The 25646-nt window shown below is 41.8% G+C and overlaps 1 protein-coding gene across 1 annotated transcript in view; it reads left to right on the top strand.

The window, feature by feature from the left end:
- The window catches only part of LOC310897478 (uncharacterized protein), a gene marked incomplete at its 3' end in the record, with an annotated part of 33852 nt that overhangs the window by 6338 nt on the left and 1868 nt on the right, over positions 1-25646 (top strand). Inside the window, exons 4-5 of the mRNA XM_083831129.1 lie at positions 11722-11850; positions 12912-25497. Coding sequence (XP_083687255.1) covers positions 23469-25497 — 2029 coding nt within the window. The 5' untranslated portion in view covers positions 11722-11850; positions 12912-23468. The remainder of the gene's footprint in view (positions 1-11721; positions 11851-12911; positions 25498-25646) is intronic.

The following is a 25646-nucleotide window of genomic DNA, read 5'->3' as shown; positions in this document are numbered from 1 at the left end:
AGACAAAATGCTGAGTCAAATTCTTTTTTTGTATCTTAAGTAGTTCTTCTGTCTTTCACAACTTAGATGACAAATTTGTGTGAAGTACAAAAAAAAATGAAGTAAATAAAACTGATCTAGTGCTTTTATTTTAAATCTCCTTTGGTGTTACCTAAACAGTATTGCACCATTGATCCTGTTTAAAGTCATGACAAAGAATTTCATTGAGGACATTTCCTTATTTTCTTTTTATATGGCAGTTTGGTTAACACTTTAATAAAAATAAACAAGAAGCTGGGAACGCTGAATTTGCCATTCTGGATCAGTGCACTCACCTATCAAATCTACCATACTATCCTACAGCGTATATAATGGAAATTGGAAAGGTACCTTGTAGAATTCATCGTTATACAATTTCTACAGAAAGGGCAAACAGTGCCTAATGTAGTAAAAATCTTACTGCAATTTGTTCTTTGAAAATGAGACTTAAAGACACTTAGATTTGTGCACCTTGAGCTTCAAACATTTGAGAAAAAGTAATTCTTAACAGATATTAGTACCTTCACAGTGTTTTATAGCTTCATAAAGGCAGCATGGGCTGTTGTGATCTATGTAGACTTAATTTCTCCTATAAACCATGTTACAGGAATTTCCTGAATTATTTCCTATTTCAAGTGCTAAGTGAGGTCCAGCCTGGGACCAATCCAGTCTGGGCACTGAGGCCCAGCTCAGTGCCTGGGGATGCAGCTGCCACTTTCCCTTTGCAGATTTAGCCAGCAGCAAATCTGAGCATGTGTCCCAGAGACACACAGACATGCAGACGGAGACAGAACACTGCCACAGCTGGGCACACACACTGCCACAGCTAAGGGTTGGCTGTCTTCAACAGCACCTACACACAGGACTTGGGTAAAACATAGCCGTAGACAGCTGAGACCCTTGCTCCTCTATGACTAGTAGAGATGGAAGTTCACTGGTGCAGTCACACACACAGCATGCTCTGGATTCACAAACACACAATGTATTTGTGGATCCTTCGAGTACCTGTCATGGCCCCTCTGTCTATCCAGCACCCCTGCCTGTATCACAGGCCCCCTCATCTCCTTCATGGGTCTCCTGCCCTCACCTCACTCATGCTGGTTCCTTTACCCCAGTAGCTGTTTTGGGAACACCAAAGGCCCTCACCTGCACCATTAGCTGACAGCACAGGCTGGGGGTACCCACACCCCCAGTCTGACTCCAGTAGCTGGCATCCAGTTCACTCACAGTGATCCCCAGTAACTGGCTCCAGGCACAAAGTCTGTAGGACACTTTCAGATTAAGATAGCAATCCCTTCCCCTTCTCCCCCCAAACTACTGATGCCAAGACCCCCACTTGCTCCAGTAACAGGCACCACATCCCACAGGCCTACACCCACAGACATGACCCCACTTGCAGGGGACAATTTCGCTCACACACACAGGTCTCACCAGTAGCAGGCATGTTGTCCTTGCACATACACACAGGAGAAAGTGCAAATAAAAGAAGGGAGAAGTAAGAAAAGGTTTAAGGAGGAAATAGAAGAAGATAGGACATCAGTAGCAAGCATACTGACCAGCCCTGTTTTACACACAAACAGTCCTTTTCTACCATTGTCTACCGATCCTCCATTTTGTTCCTCCTGCTCCCCTTCCCCCCTGCACACCTGCAGCAGAGCTCTGCATTTTCTGCACCCTCCCAGTCCAGAGCCCCCTGGTTCATGATCTTACCAGCTGCAAAGTCCGTGTTGATCTTCCTGAAAAAAGTGCCTGTAGTTTGATAGCCCACCAATTAGTGAGACCATGAGGTTTGTATGTGGTTGTTGTCTATCATCTTAGAAGTCCTCAAACGGATAACGCTGCTGTAGAAAACACTCCTACATTCTCACATGCACTCAGAAATTATTGTGACTGACCAGACTCAGTTCACGTCACTGCCTCCCTTTCCTATTATCCCATGTGGCCTTGGAAAAGGTCCTGGACCTTATACCCTTAAAAGAGCATACACGCTCCTTTTACATACTGTTATATCAAGTACAACATATCATCAGAAACATTGCCAAACAGAGGTGAAAAATTTTCACTGAAGGTGATCCCATTAAAATGCATTGTGGTTTTTTGAGTGGCTAATCCTGATTACAATGAAAAGTTATTCTTCCTTATTACTCATATTAATTTGTCTTATTTCTTTTTCCAGTGATTGGCTCTTATTATAATTTTCCTTCTTCCACTTCTTCTTAATATGTATTCTACGTAGATTTTTTTGATAAATTTAATGAACGGTGCTCCAAGAATGTAGAGTCTGCTTTTCAATAAGTACATACATAGGTTTTCTCTAAAACCTCTCCAGGTAATCTAAATAAGATTTCGATGTTCGTTACCAGATGTAATATTCCAGAATCAACAAATTTCTCTCATTTTTTTTGCCTTTTTATTTTTGATCTTTGTGTGTCATAAGCTACTTCACAGAATCCTTTATAGATGGAAAAAAACATCTTTTTTTTTTACTGTTTTTAGTAAAATTACCAGAATTAATATATTTGAAACAATTGTTTAATGGGAAAAAAAAAAGAAGAAGAAGAAAGACCGATTTCCAATCTTAGTATGAATCTTGTAGGCCTTTTGAAATGTTGAAATAAATTCGTAGAGAATATGGCAGATTCATGATTTTATATTTTATGTTTATTTTATGAAGAACATTCCTTACAGAAGAAAGGAAACAATATAAAAAAAAATCACTTAATATAAAAAAGCATGAGAAAATGTGCTGATTTTTTCTACTATTTTTTTTCTAAATCACGTTTGAAAAGAAAATCATGGAGCTGTATACCCAGGAGAAGAAACAGCGTTGTAGATAAAGCATATTTCAGAAATGACTAATTTCTTATCTTGAAGCATTTGACATAATTTTATTTGGTTTAATAGATAGAACTAATTTGTTTCTTTCAAGAGTTTTCAGGTAAGAAGCAACATTTATGGTTCCCTCAAATTTGTAAGCTCTTTATTGTAGAACCAAAATTGAGAGATTTGGACCTTGATTATCACAGAACAAGATGTTGTAACCAAGTATTTATTAGTACAGTTGATATTGCAAGGCTTCATCCTCATCACGAAGAGCAAGCATTGCTCAACTTTTCTAGTCTGTCCAGGCCTCCAGGCCTTTAATGCGTGAACAGCTTGCACTGCAGTTCAATTTAGCTAAATTCATGCGTCTCACATATTTTCTTTTGGGGGAACTAAGATTTTGATTATATGCTCAAAATAATTAATACCAGAATCCTCATGAGTGTTATCTTCTTTATATTTCCTTTCATAAAGTTGAGGTGACCCAGCTTTTTTTGCCTTACTTGCAGGATTTTCAAGCTAAATAGTACCTAGGCAGGGTATGTGGGATCTTGAGTTACTGCACATCTAGAATTTCTGCCATAGTGTCATGACTAAAAGCTGAGGAGGCAAGGTGAGGATTTGCCGTTTCCCCCTCAAGTTCAAAGTTGGATCATTAAAAAAATTATAATTATTCCTTTGGGTTTTGTTTGTTTGTTTAAGTTTAGCCTTACAGAACACTGCAACTGAGCAACAAGAACAAACCAGTTTTAAGCTTTAAAACTTATTGTTGCTAAAATCACATAAGCATCCTAGCAATACTGAGCCTCTAATTTCTTATTCCTACTTTTAATCTTTTAATTCCTTCAGTACAAAAGGTAGATGATGAATAACAGCTATCAGATTTAGGCACAACAGCCTTTTTTTTTTTTTTTTTTTTCCCTTGGAAGCAGACTGTTTCTTATTACTTGTGACCTATATATATAGTTATGTAACATATCTAGTATGCTGGAATACCTTACTTGGTTAGGCATTATATTTATATTGCTTCAGCATTAACAGATACATAGCAATAACTTAACGTGCAGTTTTCAGAGCCTAATCTGGCAAACATCTTAAAATCTTTTGTGTTTACTCCATAAACATCTTAATGATCAGATTCATCTCATCTAATGTTCAGTTATTGATTGCATCTCAATCAGTAATCTAGTTTTCTTCTATTGGCAGCAGGAAGATGTAATTTCCAAAGCCTTACTTCTCATTCTCTGTGTGTTATAAATGGCAGGATGTATTGTGGCAGGATGTATTGCTTCCAGCAGCTGACTCTACTGATACTGAATGAGACTACCTTGCATTTCTGTTTTACAAACAGGAGAACTCTCAATTAATCAGGTCTTTCAAGAGCTTAGTTACTTCCTGCTTTAGTGAAAACTGCAATATAGCCAAAACAATCTAAAACAAAAAAGTGGTTTTCCCAAGTAAAATTCTATGAATTCTCCTACACTACACAGCAATGTGAACAGTCATTAGTTGTTTTCCTGTTTGTTTTCAGTGATCTAAGGTACCCATTTTATCCACTGTTTTTTTCAGCTTTGTATGGCACCAGTTCATCTAGAAGAACAATTTTAATCACCTCATTGCAGACCTTTCCAACAGTACTACTTCCCACGTATCAGGTTTCTACACTTCTGCTCTCACAGACTCTTCTCTATTACCCCTAACCAGTCCCAGCTTAGCTCACATATTTGAAATGACTTTCCCAATTGATTTCTGCCTTTCATTTCGCTTTCCTTCAACAGAAAATCTAAGATAATTCTTTTCCAATCTTCTTTTCCCCAGTCTTTCACAAGTCCATACAGGGCCTGCTTTCCTATCAACTCTTTGCTATTGGGAAGCAAAAAAAAATAAATACAATCCAGACACATTTGCCTACTACTTCTCTGTTTCCCTAGGTTCTTAGGCGCACCACAGTTTCCAAAATACCTTGAGTCAAACTTGTGACAAACTGCATGACCTGGATCAGTCTTCCATGGGAGCAGATCATTATTTTCTAGATGTCTTAAAAGGAAGGTTGTTTGGTAAAAATGCTATTCTTTTATTGTTTGTGGCAATTTTTATATTAGCTAGGAAGAATGAAGCTACAGTTATCTTCTAGTGAAAATGAGGTACATTTTATTCAACAAAACCTGCAAAAGAAAAAAAAAACATTGACTTGGGAATTTGCAAGAACTGTAAAATTTAAAACTTGGAATTGTAGATGAGGCTTAATGTGAAACTATTGTTTGAAAATGTTCAACTATCCTCTATTTCCAGTTATTTTAATCTTATTATTCCATTCGTTTTTTTCCAACTCTCTGTTCATAATCCTGATCTTTTGGTTGCTTCTCTATAGAGAATCATTAACTCATCTAAAAGCTGTCAAACAGTTCAGGAAATTATTAGTGGTTTTTTTTTGTTTTGTTTGTTTTGTTTGTTTGTTTTTGGTCATAGTTACTGAAGGATCTCATAGAGTATATTAAAAGTAAATTTTAGCCTTGGTTATTTTAGTACCTCTACAAAGGTGGTTATTTATCTGGAGGTGGACCAGAATGAATAACAACACTGCTGTTTTTAAATGTAGTTTTTCCTTCAATATCACAAGCAAGTTTATGCTTTCTGTAGTATGAGCACTTTCCATGTGGATTACACAGTTAAAAGGAAAAGCGCTAAGCAGGAGGAAATCAGTAGTGTACATCATTTTTATGCTTGTTGTCATAGACGGAAGTTAGAAACTAAACAGAAGGAAAAACCTAAGGCAAGGTATAGCAACATTTGACTCATCCTGGAAGCCTGTATCAAGAGTTTAAAACATATATTTATAGAGCAAAATCTAGTATAATGTTCTATTTTGTGTGGAAATATCTTAGTTTGTTGGGTGGATATGATCACCTTTGCAAATAGTAAACAAACAACAAAATAACATTTTTTTCAACCAAAGAACCTTAGGCTGTTGCCATTCCTGTTGTTTTGTTTTTATTTTTTATTTTCCCCCAGAATTGCAGCATGAGAACTGGTGCATCAGAATGATGCAAATAAAAGACTTTACTATAAAAGAACTATTCAAGCTTTCCAGGAAGATCAATCACAAATAATAATATCTCTTTTTAACACATTAAATAATTAAAAAATGATCTACAGCACTGTGCCTTAGTTCTTAGATACGTAATCAGATATGACAACTTTTTTTTTTTTTAATGTGAAAAAAATGGTCCAGTAGATCTAGAGGTTTCAGTCATTTGGGTAATACTTTACCATATTCCAAAGCCAGAGAGCTTTTTCAGTTGTTGCTAGTCATTCTAGACAGTCTGATGACCACAGGTCAGTGCATGACATTACTTTGTCATTGTGGATTCAGATGAAAGCAGGAATACAAGCTGAACCTCATAAAGACATAGATTTCATATTTTGAATATGGTGATTAGTCATAAGAATTACTTCAAATTTACATATCAAGATTAGGATATAAGGTAAAAGCTATTTTCATCCAACTGAATCTCAGAATTGGCTATCAGCTCTGTACTTAAATGGAAGCATAATTCACAGCAAGAAATTGTTTGCTGGTATATATTGTAAAGCAGTAATTTTTCTTGTCATACCTTTTATTCCTGAGATAATAAAGCACTTATGAACGTATTCAATTTACTGATATGGAAGCTAGTCCATTATAGAGTTGATTTTAATGAAAAATACATTCCTTTCTGATTGATAGTCTTCTCAGAGAGAAGACCCTGTTTCAAACCACTGATTTCATCAATGTGAATTGCCCTGTTGTGTGGCCTGTCTCTCTTCACTGACTACAGAGGGGGACTACCTAACAATGTTCCTCTAACTGAGGTGTCTCAGCTAGGCAGCTTAATTAGAGAAGTAAATCCATGTGAAAATGTTCTCCACAACAGCTCTCTGAAGATGATTAATGCTTGTTTTGATTAGCACTTCCAGGTTGACACAAAGATTCGATCTTCATTCCGTTAAATGAACATACCACAGGATAACTATATTTCAGGCCTTACTAGTGAGGAACACAAAGAGGTTAAGAAAAATAAATTGGAGGTTAATCCACATAAAGGGAGTTAATGAAATTCAAGTAAAGGATTCAAAGTGGCAGCCCTATCGCTTCCATTCAGCTGTCATTTAACTCTAGAGACACATATAAGCACTAGGTGCCCCAATTTTTATTACTTTTTTTTTTTTCCAAAATAAATGGACATGTTACTTACTGTTTTGCTCCTGGATACACATGGAAACATGTCATGCTTCTTGTGGATAAGCAATGCAGTGCTTGCTTGTCTGTCTCATTTTGGCACTTCAGCCTGGTAGATGAACAAATGCAGGCTATTAAACTCACCTCAAATGGCAACAGTAATTATTACATGACTCCTTGTACAACTGAATACTGTACAAACCTAAAGTGGTAGATGGTCTCATCTGTATACTACATACTCCACACAAAGTGGATAGAAAATGGAAGAAACAAGTAAAGTGAAGGTAAATACAGTAAATATTGTGTGAATTAAATTAAAAAATTAAATATAGTATTCAGTGCAAAATATCTATAAGATGCAGCATAATGTTCAGTCAGGGTATAAAATTTCTGTGTTTTCTTTTCTTTTCTTTCTGAATAGCAAGCTAACAAGCAAAAACCAAAACAAACAAAAAAAACCCTTCTGTTTTACTTGTCTCTTCTTTGTATCACATCTAATGCAATATTCATTACGGAAAATGCACTCTTGGGAAGGGTTTTGTTATGTTTATTTTAACATTTGGGTGATACAGCTTACATGCTGCAATATTCCCTTTGGGAAATCTCATGTGATTTTATAGAAAGCTGCTAGCATATCCTGTGTCTATTTTAATAACAGATGACAAAAAAAAAAAAAAAAAAGGCAGCTAGTCCTTTCATTTTTATGGATTTAGACAGAGATTATATTAAGCTGGGTGGTTTAAATCCTATTTCCTGATCATTTTAGTACAAGATAGCCATCAGAACTTCTGTAGAAATGTCTTCCTCTTTCCCATTTTGCTGAGTTTCAGAAACAGTACATGTCACTATTAGACAATGAGTTGCAAGTCAGTTTATGAAAAAATAAAAGAGATTTTGCACGTAGGATGGGAGAAATGAGAAGGTATTGAAAAAGAAAGAAGACTTAAGTATCATCTGAGGTTTATCCCATTACTAGGGTGGAGAGAGTGAGGATAAGGTTTGGCCCTAAATCCATCAGAATCAACTCAAACCTTTTATTCGTTTAAACTCAGTTTTGAAGTAGACCCCATCTCTGGACAATCTACTTGTTTCACAACGTCTTGACTTGTAAATCTGCTATTATAGTAAGGCTTTGATAATTATTACATCAATGCCATTTAGAGGTGATCAAATTAACCCTGTACAGGAACTTCCTATATTGTCTAAATAGCTGAAAATCATAGTGAAATACTTGAAACCAAAATTAGAATAGAGGATTATTTTGGTCTGATATCTTGATTAAAAACACTTAGTAAACAAAGGATGTTGTTTCAATAGGGTAACATAAAACTACAGCAAACCCCAATTCAGAGAACCTGTAGAATAATCAAAGGTTACAAGAAGATCTGAAATGAAAAAGGAGTTGGAGGATTGTTTTTCTCTTTCCTCCACATACTCTCAATGAGCACGGATGTCAATTACAAAGTTAATGCTGTGATGTTTAAGGTTGAAAGGGTTTTTCTAATACATACTGCTCAAAGCATTATTCTCTAGAAAACAAATTCTTATGTACCCACTGTGTAAAACTCAATCAAGCACTTCCTGACAAGGTGCAAAGAGACAGTGTTTTGATGTTTCTTCCCCTGAAATATAGTTTTAAAAGATTTTTTCCCTGTTTCTTGTTTCTGGCTTTCTTAGGTTTTATGCTTTATCCTTTCTGAAACGTTCCTGCCTTTCCAATTTATTTTAAATCCTACAGTTATTCCATAAGTTTGAGATATTTTCTTTTAATCCTTCTTTTATTGTCAATCACACCACGTGGCTTTGATGTCAAAAATACTCATAAGTCACTTAAAACATAGTCCAATTACTATGTTTACTGGCCGTGTTTTTGTTTATGTATGAGCCAGCTTTGGTTCCCTTAGATGTGTTCAGCCTTTCTTTCCAAATTTTTACCTTTCCTAACAGCGTTACAATTTCCCCTAACAATGACATTTTTTTCATTGCTGTGAAGTCTTTGTGACTAAAATGTAATTTGTGAAATACATTTATCTGCCAAAATAACAGCAGACGCCTGAATGCATCAAGGGATATATAATAGGATACATGGAACTTTCAACTTTTGGACATTGCTTCAATCGCCCTAGGTCAGGACTGAAAAATTTTTGTGACATCTTTTCATATCCTAAGTTCATTTCTTAGACCACATCTGAGACGGCATTGTGATACACATAGTGGTAAGTTCAGCTGAAAAGAATTATGTCACCAGTGATATAAATAGGAACATGTTGCTCAACAGTATTGTACAAAGCCACAGTGGCTTCATATCTGAATACCATGTCTGGTTTTGGACTGGTAACCTCAACAGAAGTGTCTATGTGTGGTGTAAAAGTTCAGTACAGTAAAAAACTCTCTTGCAACTGACAAAACATTCAAAACATTCTGTGCGTAGATAAACCATTAAAAAGTAGACACAAAAGGTTATAAAGTAAAAATCATAACACTGAGCGCATATATTAGCTTATGCTTAACAGATAGTTAATACATATCATTTTTGTTCTGTAGAAAAGTGGGATTCTTCCGAGGAGAATTTATGGTTCGTTTGAGTCCCTGTGCAAAGTACCCTAGAATGTTCGTGAAGCCAAAGCCATAATGATTTAAATCTGAAAGCACAGAGTATCATTTTAATAAGATAATTAATAACGAAATGTCTACCTATTATGCCTGCAGGGTCAAAACAAAAAATCACTTGTCTTAACATGGTACCGTGAGAATTCTTGGTATTTTAGTTTCTTCTCTCTTTTTCATCCAAAAAGTGAAGATTTACTTGTCTGGCTGTACACTAGTTTGCTGTATGACAGACTTTTCCTACTGAATGTATAATAGATAGAAATAACCTCAGCTACCCTTAGGTATTATTCAAAAGTGAAACATCTGAATCTCAGCTAGGCACCGTTGGATCCCTTTAAAGTCAATAGAAGAAATAAGCATTTCTGAAGCACAATTCATGCTGCATAATCTAGACACATGTTAGGATGAGATGAATAACCCTATGAAGATGCCTATTTTTCTCTACTGACTACAAAGTCTTAAATGTCTAACTTTTAGATGTATAAATTAGAAAAGTTGAATTCCACCCTAACTCATTAGTGTTTGTTGTTTGTTGCCATTTTGATAGCTCATTAGTGGACTTTGCTTTGTGAAGCTTATTCTGCAGCTAAATAAATCAAAACAAATGATGATAAAACTGCATTGAATTTTGTAAGGTATCTGGTAATTGCCATTTTTTCTCTGTAGTTTACATAATTTTCTGTCTTCAGGTTACTTTGTCATCACGGGGAGAAAAAAAAAGATCTAATATGATGGCAGTATTTAGATATGACAACCATTTAGCAAGCCATGAGAACAATACTGCTAAGAAAGGAACATAATTTACAGTAACTATCACTCATTCCTCCTTTCTCTTTCCACCATTCTCCCTTCAGGGTTTCCATTTAAAGTGTCTTTTCATAAACATTTTTCAAAGTTTTCTTTATTCAAAGGAAATTTAATGTATTTTTTCAGTCTCAAAAACAACATACTCTTGTTTTGGTGTATGTTCCCACTCTTCTTTCTATATTTGTTAATATTACAATGTTCTCTGAAATGATTGTCTAAAGCTTCACTACAATAAACATTATGTATGAGGTAAAAAGTTGTCTCTTTGTTACAGTCCAAAACAAAAAGAGATAAAATTATACCATTGTCTTTATCGTATGATATTTAAAATGTACTTTGAAAGATTGTCATTTACATTATGAGGGACACAGGAGGCATGAAGCTTTTGAAATAAGTAGCTAGATCTGTCCTTTTATAAAATATTATGATTTGACTCATTTCTTACAGGGAAAGCAACTGACTGCTTGAATTAGTTGCATGCCTGGCAGACACAGTAAATCTGCTACTGAACTGTTATTTTGCCTGCAAAGACAGTGTACCCTAGTGTCAAAATTCAAAAGCTTCAGTATAACTTTTGCATAGAAGAATCTCCTGTTTACTCAAAATCTGAATTACGGAGCCTGAGGTCTCTGGCTTTTGGAAAATATTGAAGCTGCAAGGTCTCATGTCCCCTTCTGGTCTCAGGAGACATTCAAAATGGCCAGTCTCCTGACTGCTTCCAAAGCTCTGCAGATTTTCTTTAAAGTTCTCTCCATACTTACTTGACATTTATGTTCTTTTCTGCCCATTTCTCAGCTATGAATAAAACCTTCTCGAGTCCTCAACAAGACACTATACTATGATTTAAAATAAGCAGAAGGTTACTGTTTAGCTCATTGTCACTGATATAATTCTGGCGAAAACAGATAATATGAAGGCCATACTTCTGACTTCCATGGGATGCGAAGTCTATATTGCAACAGTTTATACTCTACTGTTTATGTCTTACTATTTATTGACCTTCCTAAGTAGTAAACACACAGTAAAGGACTATATAGATGTTATTGTACACAGTGTTGAAATGCTGTCCTTTCTAAAATAGATCTATTGTCAAACTACAAATGATGCCTTTTCATTACTTTTTAAAAATGGTTATGTATAAACCTCTACTGATGTTTATGATTGCCTGACAGCTTCACATATTCCCTCTCAATCCCTCTGTAATTTATACTTTCCTGCCATTTCCTATGTGTATTTTGTGACAGGTTATTTATAAACATCATATTTATATTACCAGCCTTTTCTGGTGATATAAGACTCCCTGAAAGTGCACGTGCGAGCTAGCTACACACTTCTGACACCGTCACTTGAAGAGCTTGGAGTTTCTTCTTCAGGTAAGCAGAGCTGCAAATACCTTCAGCATTTCATTTTTATTCTCTTGCCCCCTCCTGCCCATTTATCACATGAACAGTATCAGGCTTTGTGCTGGACCACCTATGTCCAAAAAAATGCATGAAGTTGTATATGAAGGAATAATTTACTTAAAAGGGTATTTGTATAGGGGAAAGATGCACTCTGATAGTACAGCTTCACCTATATGCAGGAAACTTCTTTTAAAAAGTAATATCCGAATACAGTAGTGACTGTTCTGGCAGTAAGGTGGTGAAGTTGTCCTGAAGGACTTTGCTGATAGCCAAGTTAGCTGCTGGCTGGCCGCTTCAGCCAGAGAAGATACTCTTGCCCCTTCTTGGGCTCCAGGCCTACGATCCCTGTTGCCACAGGGCACCACCACACTTGCGCAGCTGTGGCTTAGGGTCACAGAGGCTCTGTAGCATCGTGCCAGTAGGGATGCTGTGGGAAAGGAAGGACTGGCAAAGTCTTACACTCACACCCAGCCTTCACTCACGCATGCTCACACAACATTTGTGCTTGTTCTCTTGGTGTCCTGTGCAGCCAGTCTTTCTAGAAGCTAGTCCTTCTCTAGAGATCGGAGATGGATTCTTGTTGGGGCAGGGGCCAGGAGGTTGGAATGTTTGGTTCTTTCTAACATCTGCAAGCAGAGTTTCTGATGTTGAGGAGTAAAAGGTAGTTTTCTACTGACTGGAAGCAACTATTGCGAGGGTCTATGGACCTGACCCCTGTGGTCCCCTTTACCCCTGGTCTCAACTATATATCCATGTAGTCTGTGTGTTGCTCTCGTGCTGGCAGTTTACTAGCACCTGACTGATGGCAGAAGAATCCATCTTTTGGGATGAAAAGCAGGTCACAAATGTCCTGATTTTCTGAGGAGCATAGTATTGCAGTGTCTACTGAATTCAAAGTCAGATTAATCTTCCTGGGCAGCTGTTTGTTGTTATCCTGACATAATGGTAGCCTGAATGTAAGACCTGCAGATTGGTACTTTGGAGATCCAGAGTTCTTCCTCTGATTGTGCTTTTTACGTTTTTTCTTTTAGACATGCCTTTGCCGAAGAAAGATGCTAGAAGACTGCTGAGACTCCTAGCAAGAGAGACAGGCAGCAAAAGTTCAGACAAGCCTATTAGTTTTAAGTCATTTCATCTCTTTATTGTCAACTTGTTGTGCATTACTGCACAACACATAGACCATGAAGCTGGCGTTTTTGTTCTTTAGGTTGGAGTCTGTGGTTTTGAGCCCTTGCACATCCTCCACCAGAAAAGCAGCTCCTTCCTGGTTTGGAGGCCTTTGAGAATGTTTTAGATTCCTGTGGATGTCGTTGATTGCCTTAATTCTGGAAGCTGCACAAGTGCTTTTGCCTTTGGGCCCTCTCAGTGGCTCCCTCATCTGCAGCTCTTTAGGCTTAGGGAGCCTCCCCTCTGAAGAGATGTCGCTTCTTTGAACTTTTGGGTTTTCTTCTTCACAGACACTTTGAACTGGCAGCCCAGCAGCTCCTTGGTGACGTGGCCGTCTTACAGAATGTCCATGGCCCTTGATGATTTCGTTCATGGCTCTCATTCTGGCAGAAGCAGACGGCATGGTGCTTTTGGGCTGGCGTAGTGCTTCCCTCGGCTGCGCCAGTGGAATGGTCTGGTCCGGATAGCCCTTACCTTTTGGACACTTGTCTTCAGTTTTCCTCAAGTTGAGAGTTTCTGCGCATCTGAGAAACTGGTGACAGAAAACATAGCCTTTTAGAGGCTGAAAACAGTGAAAGAAGAGGCTGCCTTCAGCAGAGAAGGAAAGGAAAAGCAGAACGTTTGAGTTCTACTTTCAGTTGTGTTTGTCACATAGTAGAAGTACTCGCTGAATTACAGGCTGTACTAAATACTACGTTGTGTGCCCCCGATTGCTAAGCTCCGTATGTTCCCACCACTTTCACAGGTTGCATTTTTAATTGCAACTACATCGTAAAAATAGAAATTCAGACTATATTAGATGGACCAATGTCTAATCGTACACACTTCAATACTTCAATAAAGGCACACACCTTGCCATCTTGTGCAGATGTTGCAGTCTCTCTGTCTTTGGGAACAGTGTTTTCCTCTGTTGTCTTTTCCATCTGATGGTCACAAACATCTGTCGAAGTCTTTGGGACCTCCTCGTTCATAGCTGCATTGATTACTGCAATGGGAAAAAAAAAAGTGAATGAACAATGAACAACGTGAAGAGAAGAAATCCATAGGAAATGGGTGGAAGAAGTGTTGAGGGACATGTTATCTATCGCCTGCTGTTTTACCGTACCTGAATTGCCTGAATGTCAGGGCTCACACAGAACTGAGGTCTTTGTGTTAACCGAACATGTGAATTCTAATACCAGGACTAGACTGCAGAAGCAGCACCTCAACACCGTGCTCATGGTCTCCAGGCCTGTTTGCTTGGCTATAAATTGAGCCTTTATCATCCACAATTTTGGCTATACAGGGGCAAGGGTTTGCACGTGTCCTCAGACAACCCTTAAAATGCCCTGCTCTTTCCAGCAGCTCAGCACATATTTGAAGCTACCTCCTTCTGCCAAACTCCTCTCTGTGTGCCAACATGTAAACCTGTTTCTTAGGTCCCACTGAGACCAATGAATGTGCTTAACTGAGGAAGGAGGCACTGAACAACTTGGAGCAATGTCCTGTATCTGTATCCTAAAAGCAGCCCCACGTTTGTGCCAGTAAAGACAGTTGCCAAGAACGTGGTTTGTCGTGCTCCTTTGGGAGCCATTACTCTCAAGCCACTTCTTACCTGCTTCATCAGTATGCTGGGTCAGCGTAGAAGCCCCGTTTGTCTCTGGAGTCACTTGCTCCCCGAGAGAAACCTGTGCACAAAACCTTCACGTTACTGCGGGATTTAGTGCAACATGGAAGAATACTCCATATTTCTGCCACTGTCTTTGAAACATCACAGAGAAGTCTGAGTGGGAAGCCCCGTTCCATTACCACATCCAAACAGCCCTGTCTAGGATACCATTCTAAAACCATTGTTATGCACTGCCAAAGGAGGGCAGCTATCGGCAGAAATCAAGCTCTTGCTGTACCAAGTAGTGCTGGAGGAAGACGCAAAGCAAATAAGGATCGGCATCTCAGTATAACTGCCAAATGATATAATTGTTAATTGATAAAGTTACCTCTTGGCTTTGAAAGACTTCCAGTGGGGCTTCTTTGGTGGCCGTTGCACTGCACTCAGCTTCCCTGGTGCTGCTTGATAGTGGGAGCTGAGTGGTACTTGAGTTCTCCTGAAGACAAATACAAAGAATCACAAAATTAACAGTAATCTGGATTTGTGTTTCTGCCTGTGAAGGGCTGTCACAAATCAGTTTTACTTTAAGAGGTGTTAAGTCCAAATGGTTTCTTTATGGCAGTGTACCTTGAAAATTTAGGGGTTTTTGAACCAGTTTGAACTGTCAGTTAGGTGAGGCTCGAGGAGGGCAAGTTGAAAAGAAGATGGGGTGCAAATTTTTCCATGTCTTCTCTGTTTAAGGAGAATCATAGAGGATCATAGAATCACTAAGGTTGGAAGAGACCTCCAAGATCATCTGGTTCAACCATCCCCCTACCACCAATGTCACCCGCTAAACCATGTCCCTAAGCACCATGTCCAACCTTTCCTTGAACATCCCCAGGAACGGTGAAACCCGGAATAAAGCAAATAATGGTATTTTTCCCTCGAGCTTTTAGCAGGGCAGGCCTCATTTGTTAGTATCAAAAATGCCATTGTTACCTCTGCAGATTTGTGCTGGTGCTGGGAGTGAGCAAAGGTGGTCATTGAAGGGGTCATCTGCCCGTTCTCAAAGTGTTTCCTCACTGCAGCCAGGCCCCCGGGCACAGTGCAGGACTTGATTTCCTCTGAAGTCTACAATGATCAAATAAGGCCAGGTTTTTTCCATTTGCAGTAAGAAGGTACTGTCCATTTCAACAAGTAAGGGCAAGGTGTTATAGGGTGTAAATGAAGCAGTTCATATGTTCTCAACACAGTTCGGTTGGGTCAGGCTTCCTCCAGTTCTTCCTTCTGGGGAGAGAGAGCTAACAGCACCATTGTTGACAGTGTTGGGAGGAGGGAATTGGAACCTTCTTGGCCCAAAGAACCGCAGGAATCTGTTCCAAATACACAAGGGCAATTAGGAAATCAAGAAGACAGTGGGCAGGAATTGCATGGTTTGAAAACTCCTGGACTCTGAAGGCGAGCGTGGCTGTTGGCTGCTTCCCCTAGGTGGCTTCTGGGCTACCTGAGCACCCATAGCTGAGCTATTTTATAATGCGGTAATTTCGTATTCTTCAGTTCGAGCAGCAAGAGCTCTAAAGTCACTGTGCTCCTGAATAGGATTTTATTATTTGGCGATAGAGAATAGTTGTTGTGGTAAAGAAACTGCCTTGTTCTGTCATCATGAACAAATAGGATAACCGTGTTGCTGATCTCTCTCACGCCGATGGTCCTCATACGTGAAGTTCAGGCAAAGGTGGACTAAAAGGAAGAGCACTTCCATGAATTAATGGGGATTGCCCAAAAGACCAAAGGCATCTAGCATGAAAATTCTCATTTGGTAGAGAGAGAGACTGATGGATGACTATGTTTGCTCTGTAGGTTTCCTAATTTGGGATTTAAATTTTGATCCACCCTATGATCCACCTGATAGCTTACTTGTAAAAATAAAGACGGTTACGATCTGTCCCTGGGCAAAGCAAACATAGAATTAAGAAGATATTGAGACATTGGTATCTTACATTGGCAAAGCGGTTGCTGTTCTCTGCCTTTGACACCGCAGCCTGATACAGAGCCATTTTGTCTTTCAAGGAGACATTCTCCTGGAATTCCGTCAGTGTATTGCCAGTGTTGGAAGGGCTCTCTTCTTGAAGTCCTCCTACAGCTTTGCAAGCACCCACTGCAACCACAAAGAGACGTCATAGTTGGGGAGAGGGAGATGGGTGCACGTGTTTCAAATCTTGAAAGAAAAGCATTAGGCAAAACAAGTAATATTGCCAACATTTTACCTGATGTGTCGTACTTTTACTTTAGAGCACATCAATTACAGAGCATTTAATTTGTGGAAACCAGAAAGCCACAAATAAAAGTTACCGCGTCGTTACCAAAGCAACACATTGCCAAATCCAAACTGTCTTCACCAAAAGAGAAAATGAAGATGTCACTTTTTTGTAATTGATGAATGCTGCCCATATTTTTGATATCATATTTGTAATTTGGACTGTCTTCATCAAAAGTTATCTTCTCAAAACATAAGACACCATTCTGTTGTGTTTTGTTCAAAACGTATTTAATGGGCATCAGGCACTCCTCCGTAATACAAAAGACAAAATGGAGAAATCTGGAAAGCTTGTTTTGCATTGGGAAGAACGCCACGTTCTCTCCCTGGGCGGCCTGGGGGCTGCCCTGATGAGGTGAGTGTGCTTGCCCCTTGTCACCTCAGAGATGGAGTGCATTGAACTAAAGGGAGAAATCCGATCCAAGTGGTAAGGCTAACCTTCAGTGTTGGTGGTCTGTCCATTGCCTGAGGACATCTTCTCAAAGATTGCCCTCCCCCGTTTCACGCTGGACACTTCCATCAGAGAAATGTCTGTCTGGCTCCCAGGCTGTGTGGCCAGTGCTGGTGGCAGTGAGCTTCTGCCACTTTCCGCTTCCTGTTGGAAGACATGGAGGGGATGTGAGCTAGAAGCTACTGGGAGGAGCCAGGTAGGGCTTTCAGGGGGCAGAAAGGATATGAAGAGGCAGCAGATTGGAAGGGGGTGCTGTTCTGGCAGTAGTGTTCTCCAAGTCCTCAGTGAGAGCGCGGGAATCCTTTTCAGCTGCGGAACCTGCGTGCACTCACCTTCCTGCCACCCAGGGTCTCAAAGTGGCTCTGCAGCTCCTTGACGGAGATGGGGAAGGTCTCAGTCCGGCGAGGGCCACCCAGGGTGACGTCCGCCCTCCCGCTGTCTGCCGCGGCTTCCTCCACGGTGCTGCCTGGGCTGGCTTTCTCTGGTGCCAGGGACCGTGGGGCTGGCAGGCGTTGGAAGGCCAGGCTAGGTGTCAGAGCACTGGCGGCCTCCCATCTCTTCATGAGGAGCTTCACAGAGCTCTTCTGCACGGTCAAGTCGGGCAGCTCCATCGCGCCCTGCCAATGCAACGGGTACCTCATGACATAGCTTGTATTTCAGACCAGGGTTTGAGTGGTTTGCAGTATTTCATGGGAGAGGAAGAAGCACAGGAGAAGCGCTAGGTTTCAGCAACCCAAGGGTACTCATAAAGGAAATTCCCCTGGGACATGTGCACTTGTCAGCAAAGAACTTGACTTTAGGCCGCAACCTGACTTTAAGCCACTTTTGCCACCTGCTCACGGCCGCTTAAATCACTACAGAATGCTGAGGGCAATTCATTCTTAAGTCAAATACTTGGTGAAGACTGCACGTCTGACACTGTCAGGGCCTTGAATTGTTTCCCAGGCTTCGTAGAACCTTCTTAGCCTTTATGAAAATGCAGGAAGAAAATTGGGGGAATACGAAAACCCAAAGAGGTATGGAGCTGGGCTTCAATGGCCTTTAGCATGTCATACCGCCTTCGCCGACTGTACTTCCTAACTTTTGCTGGCCACTTCTAAAGTTATCATGCTTAAAACGTGCCAGAGGAAGGCACAAACTAAGGGCTTGGCTGCTTTTTGCTCGATGGCCATGCTGGGCAGGAAGGCAGAGGGATGCGAGAGAGAGAACCAGAAGCTGCTTCAGTTCTTCCCTCTGTCTGGTGACTAATATTCACTGGCCATGGTACTAGAGGATCTCTTCTCCACTAAAGACTCCCTGAAAGTGCACGTGAGAGCTAGCTGCACGCTTCTGACACTGTCACTGGAAGAGCGTGCAGTTTTTCTTCTGCAGGTAAGCAGAGCCACAAGTATCTGAAGCATTTCATTTTTTTTTCTTTTGCTCCCTCTCGCCCATTTATCACATGAAGAGTATCAGGCTTTGCGCTAGACCACCTACGTCCAAAAAAATGCACGAACTTGTGTATTCGTAAGGAGCTAATCTTACCGCTTGGCTCTTCTCAGTTGAATTTTCCTTTTGTGACTCTGCTGCACACATTGCGTGCCTGTTGAAAGGAAGGCAAATTTAAACATTCTCTTATTCACTGGTCTCATTTGACTAATGAATGTGAAGCTAGATCGACAGTTCACAGTATGCATTGGAGAAAAGCCTCATCCTACCTCGTCCGTCACAACCTCACTTCCAAGAAGTGATGGCTGCAGGAAGAGGCGCCGCCTTTTAACCTGCCTGTCTGCATTGTGAGCACACAGTCAGTCCACAGTGTCCAGGTTACCGTCTCCATGTGTGGGCATACGGAAACCAAGGCAACCAAGCCGGCCTCCTGGCTTTCCTTACCCCAACAGACCCACCAGAGAGTCCTTGGAATCTGTTGAGATTCTGTTGGTGGTGGTGCACAACCTCTCCCAGAAAGAACTTGGTGTCCTTAGGGACAAGTTCTTGGGCAGACCGTTGTGGTAGATAATAAATGCCCTCAAACAGAGAGACCATTGGTTTTTTCATTTTTATTCTCCGTTACTCAGCTAACTTCAAATTCTCTCTTAGAGCTAACTGGCAGAATTGTTAGACTAGCTCTGGCATGCCGTGCTTGGTTTTCTTTCATTCACTCATGCTGGTGTTTTTTGTGTGTGTGTTTTTTGATACCGAAGAGAAATATCAAAATGTTGGGTAATTTACCCTTGGGGGCGTTCTCTCTTCCTGTAGTATGGGGGAGACTTCTGACTCTCAGGCTACAGCTCTTTGGCCAACAAAAGTTTTGAAGGACTCTCTAGTAAGCCAACCCATTTTATGATGCCACAAAAGTACAAGGGCAGAAGCAGAGAAAGCTAAGGACTGTAGATTTAAAGTAGAGAGTTAACATTTGGCAGTTAGGTACCTTCCTTTGGAAAAGGATCAGGGAGATCAAGGTGACTTAATCAAAAAAGTGATTACTTAGATGAAAATATCAAGGAAAACGCAGATTTCAATACTAAGAAAGGAAAGAAGTCTAATGGAACAACTCTTTGGAAGTAGCGCCAGTACCGTCCTCCTTTCTAGAAGTAAAGACATGACACCTTTTGACATAGACTGGGAGTTTAGTAATACTCTTCTTGTTGATAAAAACAGTAAAGTCAAAGTAAAAGAAGACAATGATCTTTTCAGTGAAAGAAGAAACCTAAACAGACACAGTCTGCAACGAACTACACTCAAGCCAGGAGTTAAAACCTGCCTTACGCTAGGTCTGGCTGGGATGGAATTGACTTTCCCTGGAGCAGCCCATACAGTGCTGTGTTCTGCAATTGTAGCTCAAACAGCACTGGTATCACACCAGTGTTTTTTTCTATTAGTGAGCAATACTGGCACCACATCAAGACTCCCTCCAAGCCCCAAGAGCCAGCAGGCTGGGGGTGGGCAAGTGACGGGGAGGGGACATCACCGGTGCAGCTGACCTAAACTGACCAAAGGGATATTCCATGCCATGTGATGTCACACTCAGCAATAAAAGGTGGGAAAGGGGAAGGAGGCGGGGGGGGCTCTTGTTGTGGAAGCGTCTGTCCTCCTGAAAAACCACCACGCATATTGAGGCCCTGCTTCCCAGGACGTGGCTGAACAGCCCCCATTGATGGGAAGTAGAACCACAAAAAGACGAACCACAAAAGATGATGGGAGAAATTCCTGCCTTCTAGCATAGAAAGATTATTATAATTTGATTAATTGCTTTAATGGGATACGCAGGGAGATGGTTCCTGCTGCAGGCCAACTGGTCTTCCACTTCCGGTCCCCAGGAGAGTGGACATCAAACAAAATTCTCTGAGGATCATCCAACAAAGATGTTCAGATGTCAGGACACACTTGACATAGGAAATAGGAAATTTTAAGAAAAAAGATTTTTTTCTCTTTGCGGAAGTACAGATGAAAAGTTTTTTTTGGGGGGGATCACAGTAGATAATCTGTAACGCAAGAAAAGAGATTTGAGTTGGAGGAGGAGAACTTGGAATGCCCTTCACAACTCTGAAGTGAAGCCTGAAGAAGACTACAATAGTAAGAACAATGAACTGGGAAATGCTACAAAGGATTGACCATTTTTCTCATATCTGTGGTGTCTTTGCACTAGCTAAGGAGTAAAAAAAAGTGATTTTTCAGAACCCTCATAAACGCTGTGCTTCTAATGATGCTTTGCTTGTTGCATATATATCTAAGGAGGTGAACTGCAAATCTATAATGCTTCCAGAATGGGGCTGCTTGGAGAGGATGTGCTTCAGCTACCTGGTAGCCTCAGGCTCATTGCTGGTGCTGAGGCAGAAGGTCTAATGCAGCCAGCCCAGAGCCCATTAGCTTTGCCAGGGGGTACGAAAGAATATCTGGTCTGGCATGGTAGGAGTAGGAATTCGATCAGGAAAGTGTCTTGAGGCAAGTGGCTACAAGAGCCCCAGCAGGGCTTTCCTGGATACTTGTGCACCAGAGTGCTCAGGGTGAGCCTTTACTATTCAAGAGAATTATAATAAACTCCGCATAGTGCTCTAAAGCCAAGACTAGAAAGAATCAAGCTGCCGATTGCAGGAAGGGAGGTTTTGTTCCCTGAGCTGCACGGCTTTGCTAAGTGTGACCTGTTCGTGTTCTGACATGACAAATTTCAGCCTGAGAGATGCCCTGGGTGACTGCTCACTTAGAAAATTCCCCCCCCCCTTTTTTTTGGGGGGGGAAGGGGGGGGGGGGGGGACCAAATTTAACATGGTCTCCTGTTCCAAATTGTCTCTGATTATCTGCAAAGTCTTGGTGTCGGCAGGAGGAGAACAGCTGCATCAGCGTGTGCTGTCAGCCAGGACTCGGGGCTGCAGGGACTTGCTGGGATGCCTCTGCAAGGCATGGCTCACTGGGGTAACCACTGACATGGTTTGCATGAGGCTGTCAGATAACATAACTGCAGTCATTTCTCTCTAAACTGCCTTCACCTCCTCTACTCCCCACCTGTTTCTTTCCTCACACTGGAGCTCCCTACCAGCAGTGCCACGCTGTTTCTTCTCGCCTGATGGAAGCAATGTTGCAGCAGAGTAGGAAGGCCTCGTATGAAAGGGAGGTGGTCTTACTTCAAAAGTGGTTTCCCTTCCACTCTTCACCCACACATGAGCGCTAACATGGATGTACTCAAGTGCTCTGGCCAGCGGCCTGGCACCAAGACACTTGTACCTGGTTGGCCTGGTCAGGGGTCCTTGCGGCAGCCCAGAGCACAAGGCTTGCCTGCTCTGAAGTCCTCCTCGCGTCTGCTGTTGGCTGTTTGGGCTGGGGAGGGTTTGCAAGTGCCTTTCCTGCTCTTACTGCTTCTCCTCTGAGAGTCATTAGGGTTTTCTCACTGTCCATTCTCATCTCCTCTGAGCTGCCAAGTGCTCCAAGCTGATCTTTATCTTCCCACCATCACCCCTTAATGGCTTACATTTTTCTTTTACCCTGGGTATCGGCTGCCCCCGGTATTCCAAGCAACCACAAAAAGCTGCACGTTGCTCTGATAGGATCTTGAATTCTCATGAAACTAAACCCTGAACTGCCTGTGTGAACCAAGCACCAAGCCCTGGCAATAATTCTTATTTAGCCAGCAATCATTACTTTGTTTGCTTGGTACCCATTTTTCTTTGTCTCATAAATTATCTTCTAGAATAACAGCAATGATGTCCAGGTTTTAGTGAAAATTTTGCCTCAGCGTGCTCTCTAATCCTGTTGGCTTCACAGCACCCATGTGAACATCCTGAGAAAATGAGAGGTACAGAAGGTCTTCTCTGAGTCCCACCGGCTGCTGACAGAATTTAGACCAGAAGTGTCCATATTCTCACTCATAGCATGGCACCACTCCTGTCCTGGTTCCAGTTAGGACAGAGTTAAGTAGCTCATAGTAGCTGGTAGGGTGCTATGTTTTGGATTAGGATGAGAAGAGCGCTGATAACATGCTGATGTTTTAATTGTTGCAGAGCAGTGTTTACACCAGGCCAAGGACTTTTCGGCTTCTTGCTCTGTCCTGCCAGCGAGCAGGCTGGGGGTGCAGCAGGAGCTGGGAGGGGACAGACCCAGGACAGCTGACCCAAACTGGCCAAAGGGGTATTCCATACCATCTGACGTCATGCTAAACAATATATAGGGGTGGCTGGCCGGGGTGGGGGGCCGGCTGCTCGGGAATAGGCTGGGCATCGGTCAGCGGGTGGTGAGCAATTGCATTGTGCATCACTTGTTTTCTTACACATTATTATTGTTAATACTATTACCATTATCACTATTATTATTATTATTGTTATTATTATATTCCTTATATTCCTTATATTATTATATTCCTGTCTTAATAAACTGTCTTTATCTCAACTCACAGGCTTCACTTTCCTGTTTCTCTCCCCCATCCCAGAGAGGGAGGGGGGAGGGTGAGCGAACGGCTGTGTGGTGTTTAGCTGCCAGCCGGGTTAAACCACAACAGTCCTTTTGGCGCCCAACGTGGGGCACGAAGGGTTGAGATATCGACAAATCTGACCAGAGTGTGTTAAACTAAAATTGGTATAAGTATTGGACCTGCTTAATAGTTGCTAGTCACGATGTTGATTGCCTTAATCTCCAGTCTGCTGTACCTGTATTCCAAATTGAGTTTTATGGTGCGTTACTTTCTGTATGTGCTCCCTGTTGCACTGTTCATCCTTTCCGGGCCCTGGTTTAAGATTGTTATGGTACTGTGCGGTGTAACAATGGCTTATGAAATGATGAAATATCTGGTCACGACTTTAACCTGGTATTTGTACTCAGCACTGACGTCGACTCTATACTTTGGAACCCATATCTCGGAAACTATTAGCAATTACACCTATTGCCTGTTTTCGTTAGGGAGCCAATCTGTGAAGGGGACAGGGGAAGACATGTTTCCCTACCTGTTCACTCTCCCTTTCTCCTTCACCACCACCCTCTTATCCCCCGAGCTAGTTACGGTGGTTCTCCGAGATGTTGAATATCCTTGGGATACTCAGACCAGCCTGCTCTTGTTGTTATGTCTCCTGAATGCGCTTCAGGTTTTGTGGAGGGTTAAACAACTACTTAGGAATCTCATCCGGAGATCTGTCTTGAGGCGGGATAGTTGCGAGTGGCAGGGAGTGTGGGAGGATATGGGCAGGTTTCTAGAGCAGTGGTCACCTCCAGTGTTTTGGACATTCACCCCTGAACAACTGCAAAATCCTAAAAAGCTGGCAGAATGCTTGAAAAAAAGGCGTCGTGACTCTGGCAGTTCCAAAGTGACACAAATCACTGTAGCGTGCTGGGGTCTGGCTTGTGCCTATCGAGCTGCAATTGATGCTACTAGCAACCTAGCTCTAGCTCCTGCAGCCGCTCCAGCTCCAGCTCCTGCAGCCGCTCCAGCTCCTGCAGCCGCTCCAGCTCCAGCTCCTGCAGCTGCTCCAGCTCCTGCAGCCGCTCCAGCTCCAGCCCCTGCAGCCGCTCCAGCTCCAGCCCCTGCAGCCGCTCCAGCTCGTGCAGCTGCTCCCACTCCTGTGGCTGGGTCAGAGAAACGAGCTGTAGCAGTGCAAGTTGACCCCGCAGAGGGTATTCCAACCCCTGTGGCAGACCCTGTGTCTGGGTCACAGAAACGAGCTGTAGCAGTGCAAGTTGCCCCTGTAGACAAGGTGAAGAAATGGTATAGAGACTCAGGTCGTTTAGAACGCAAACAGTCTTCTGCTAAGTCTGGGCATAGTGAAGATGAGGCTGGGCCATCAAAGGTGCAGGAGACTGAAGATGAGGATGAGGATGTCGAAAAATCAACAGTAACTACCCGGACTCTACACCAGCCATCAAAGGTGCAGGAGACTGAAGATGAGGATGAGGGTGTCGAAAAATCAACAGTAACTACCCGGACTCTATACCAGCGTGAGCTACGAGATGTGCGAAAAGATTTTGGTCGCTGTATAGGCGAGCAGCTTGTCACCTGGCTGCTCCGGTGCTGGGACGCTGGAGCCAATTATGTGGAATTAGAGGGCAAGGAAGCCAGGCGGCTGGGATCCCTTGCTAGGGACGCATGCATTGACAAAGCAATTGGAGATGGAGCACGATCTCGCAGCCTCTGGAGGCGTCTCCTGTCAGCTGTGCAGGAAAGGTATCCCTTCAAGGAAGAACTTGTATGTCTACCAGGCAAATGGACCACCATGGAGAAGGGAATTCAGTACCTGAGGGAATTGGCCGTAAGGGAAGTAATTTATAAGGACCTAGACGACGCACAAACATCCGCAGATCCAGATGCAGTCCAGTGTACACCACCTATGTGGCGGAAGTTTGTACGGAGTGCACCATCATCATATGCCAGCTCATTGGCAATAATAGCCTGGAAAGCGGAGGAGAATCCCCCAGTGAATGAAGTGGCTAAATTACTCCGGCAGTACGAAGGAAATCTCTCCTCTTCCCTACAGGCCTGTGTCTCGGCTGTGGAGAAACTCTCTGAAGAGGTCCACCAACTTAAAGAGAATTTATCTTCCCCTCCACCTGAACGAACCAGTGTCCACCAGCTAAAAGAGAATGCTTTGGAGAAACTTTCTGAAAAGATCCACCAACCTGAAGAAAGATTATCTTCCCCTCCACTTGAACGAAACAGTGTCCACCAGCTAAAAGAGAATACTTTGGAGAAACTTTCTGAAAAGATCCACCAACTTGAAGAGAGATTATTTTCCTCCCCACCTGTACAAACCAGTGTCTCAGCTATTAGGGGTAAACGTTCATCTATGCAAGGAAGACAATATGGT

The sequence above is a fragment of the Anser anser genome, assembly GCF_964211835.1.
Source record: "Anser anser genome assembly, chromosome: 3".
NCBI lineage: Eukaryota > Metazoa > Chordata > Aves > Anseriformes > Anatidae > Anser > Anser anser.
The sequence above is the reverse complement of the archived record's forward strand: the minus strand, read 5'-3'. Positions and strand labels throughout refer to the sequence as shown.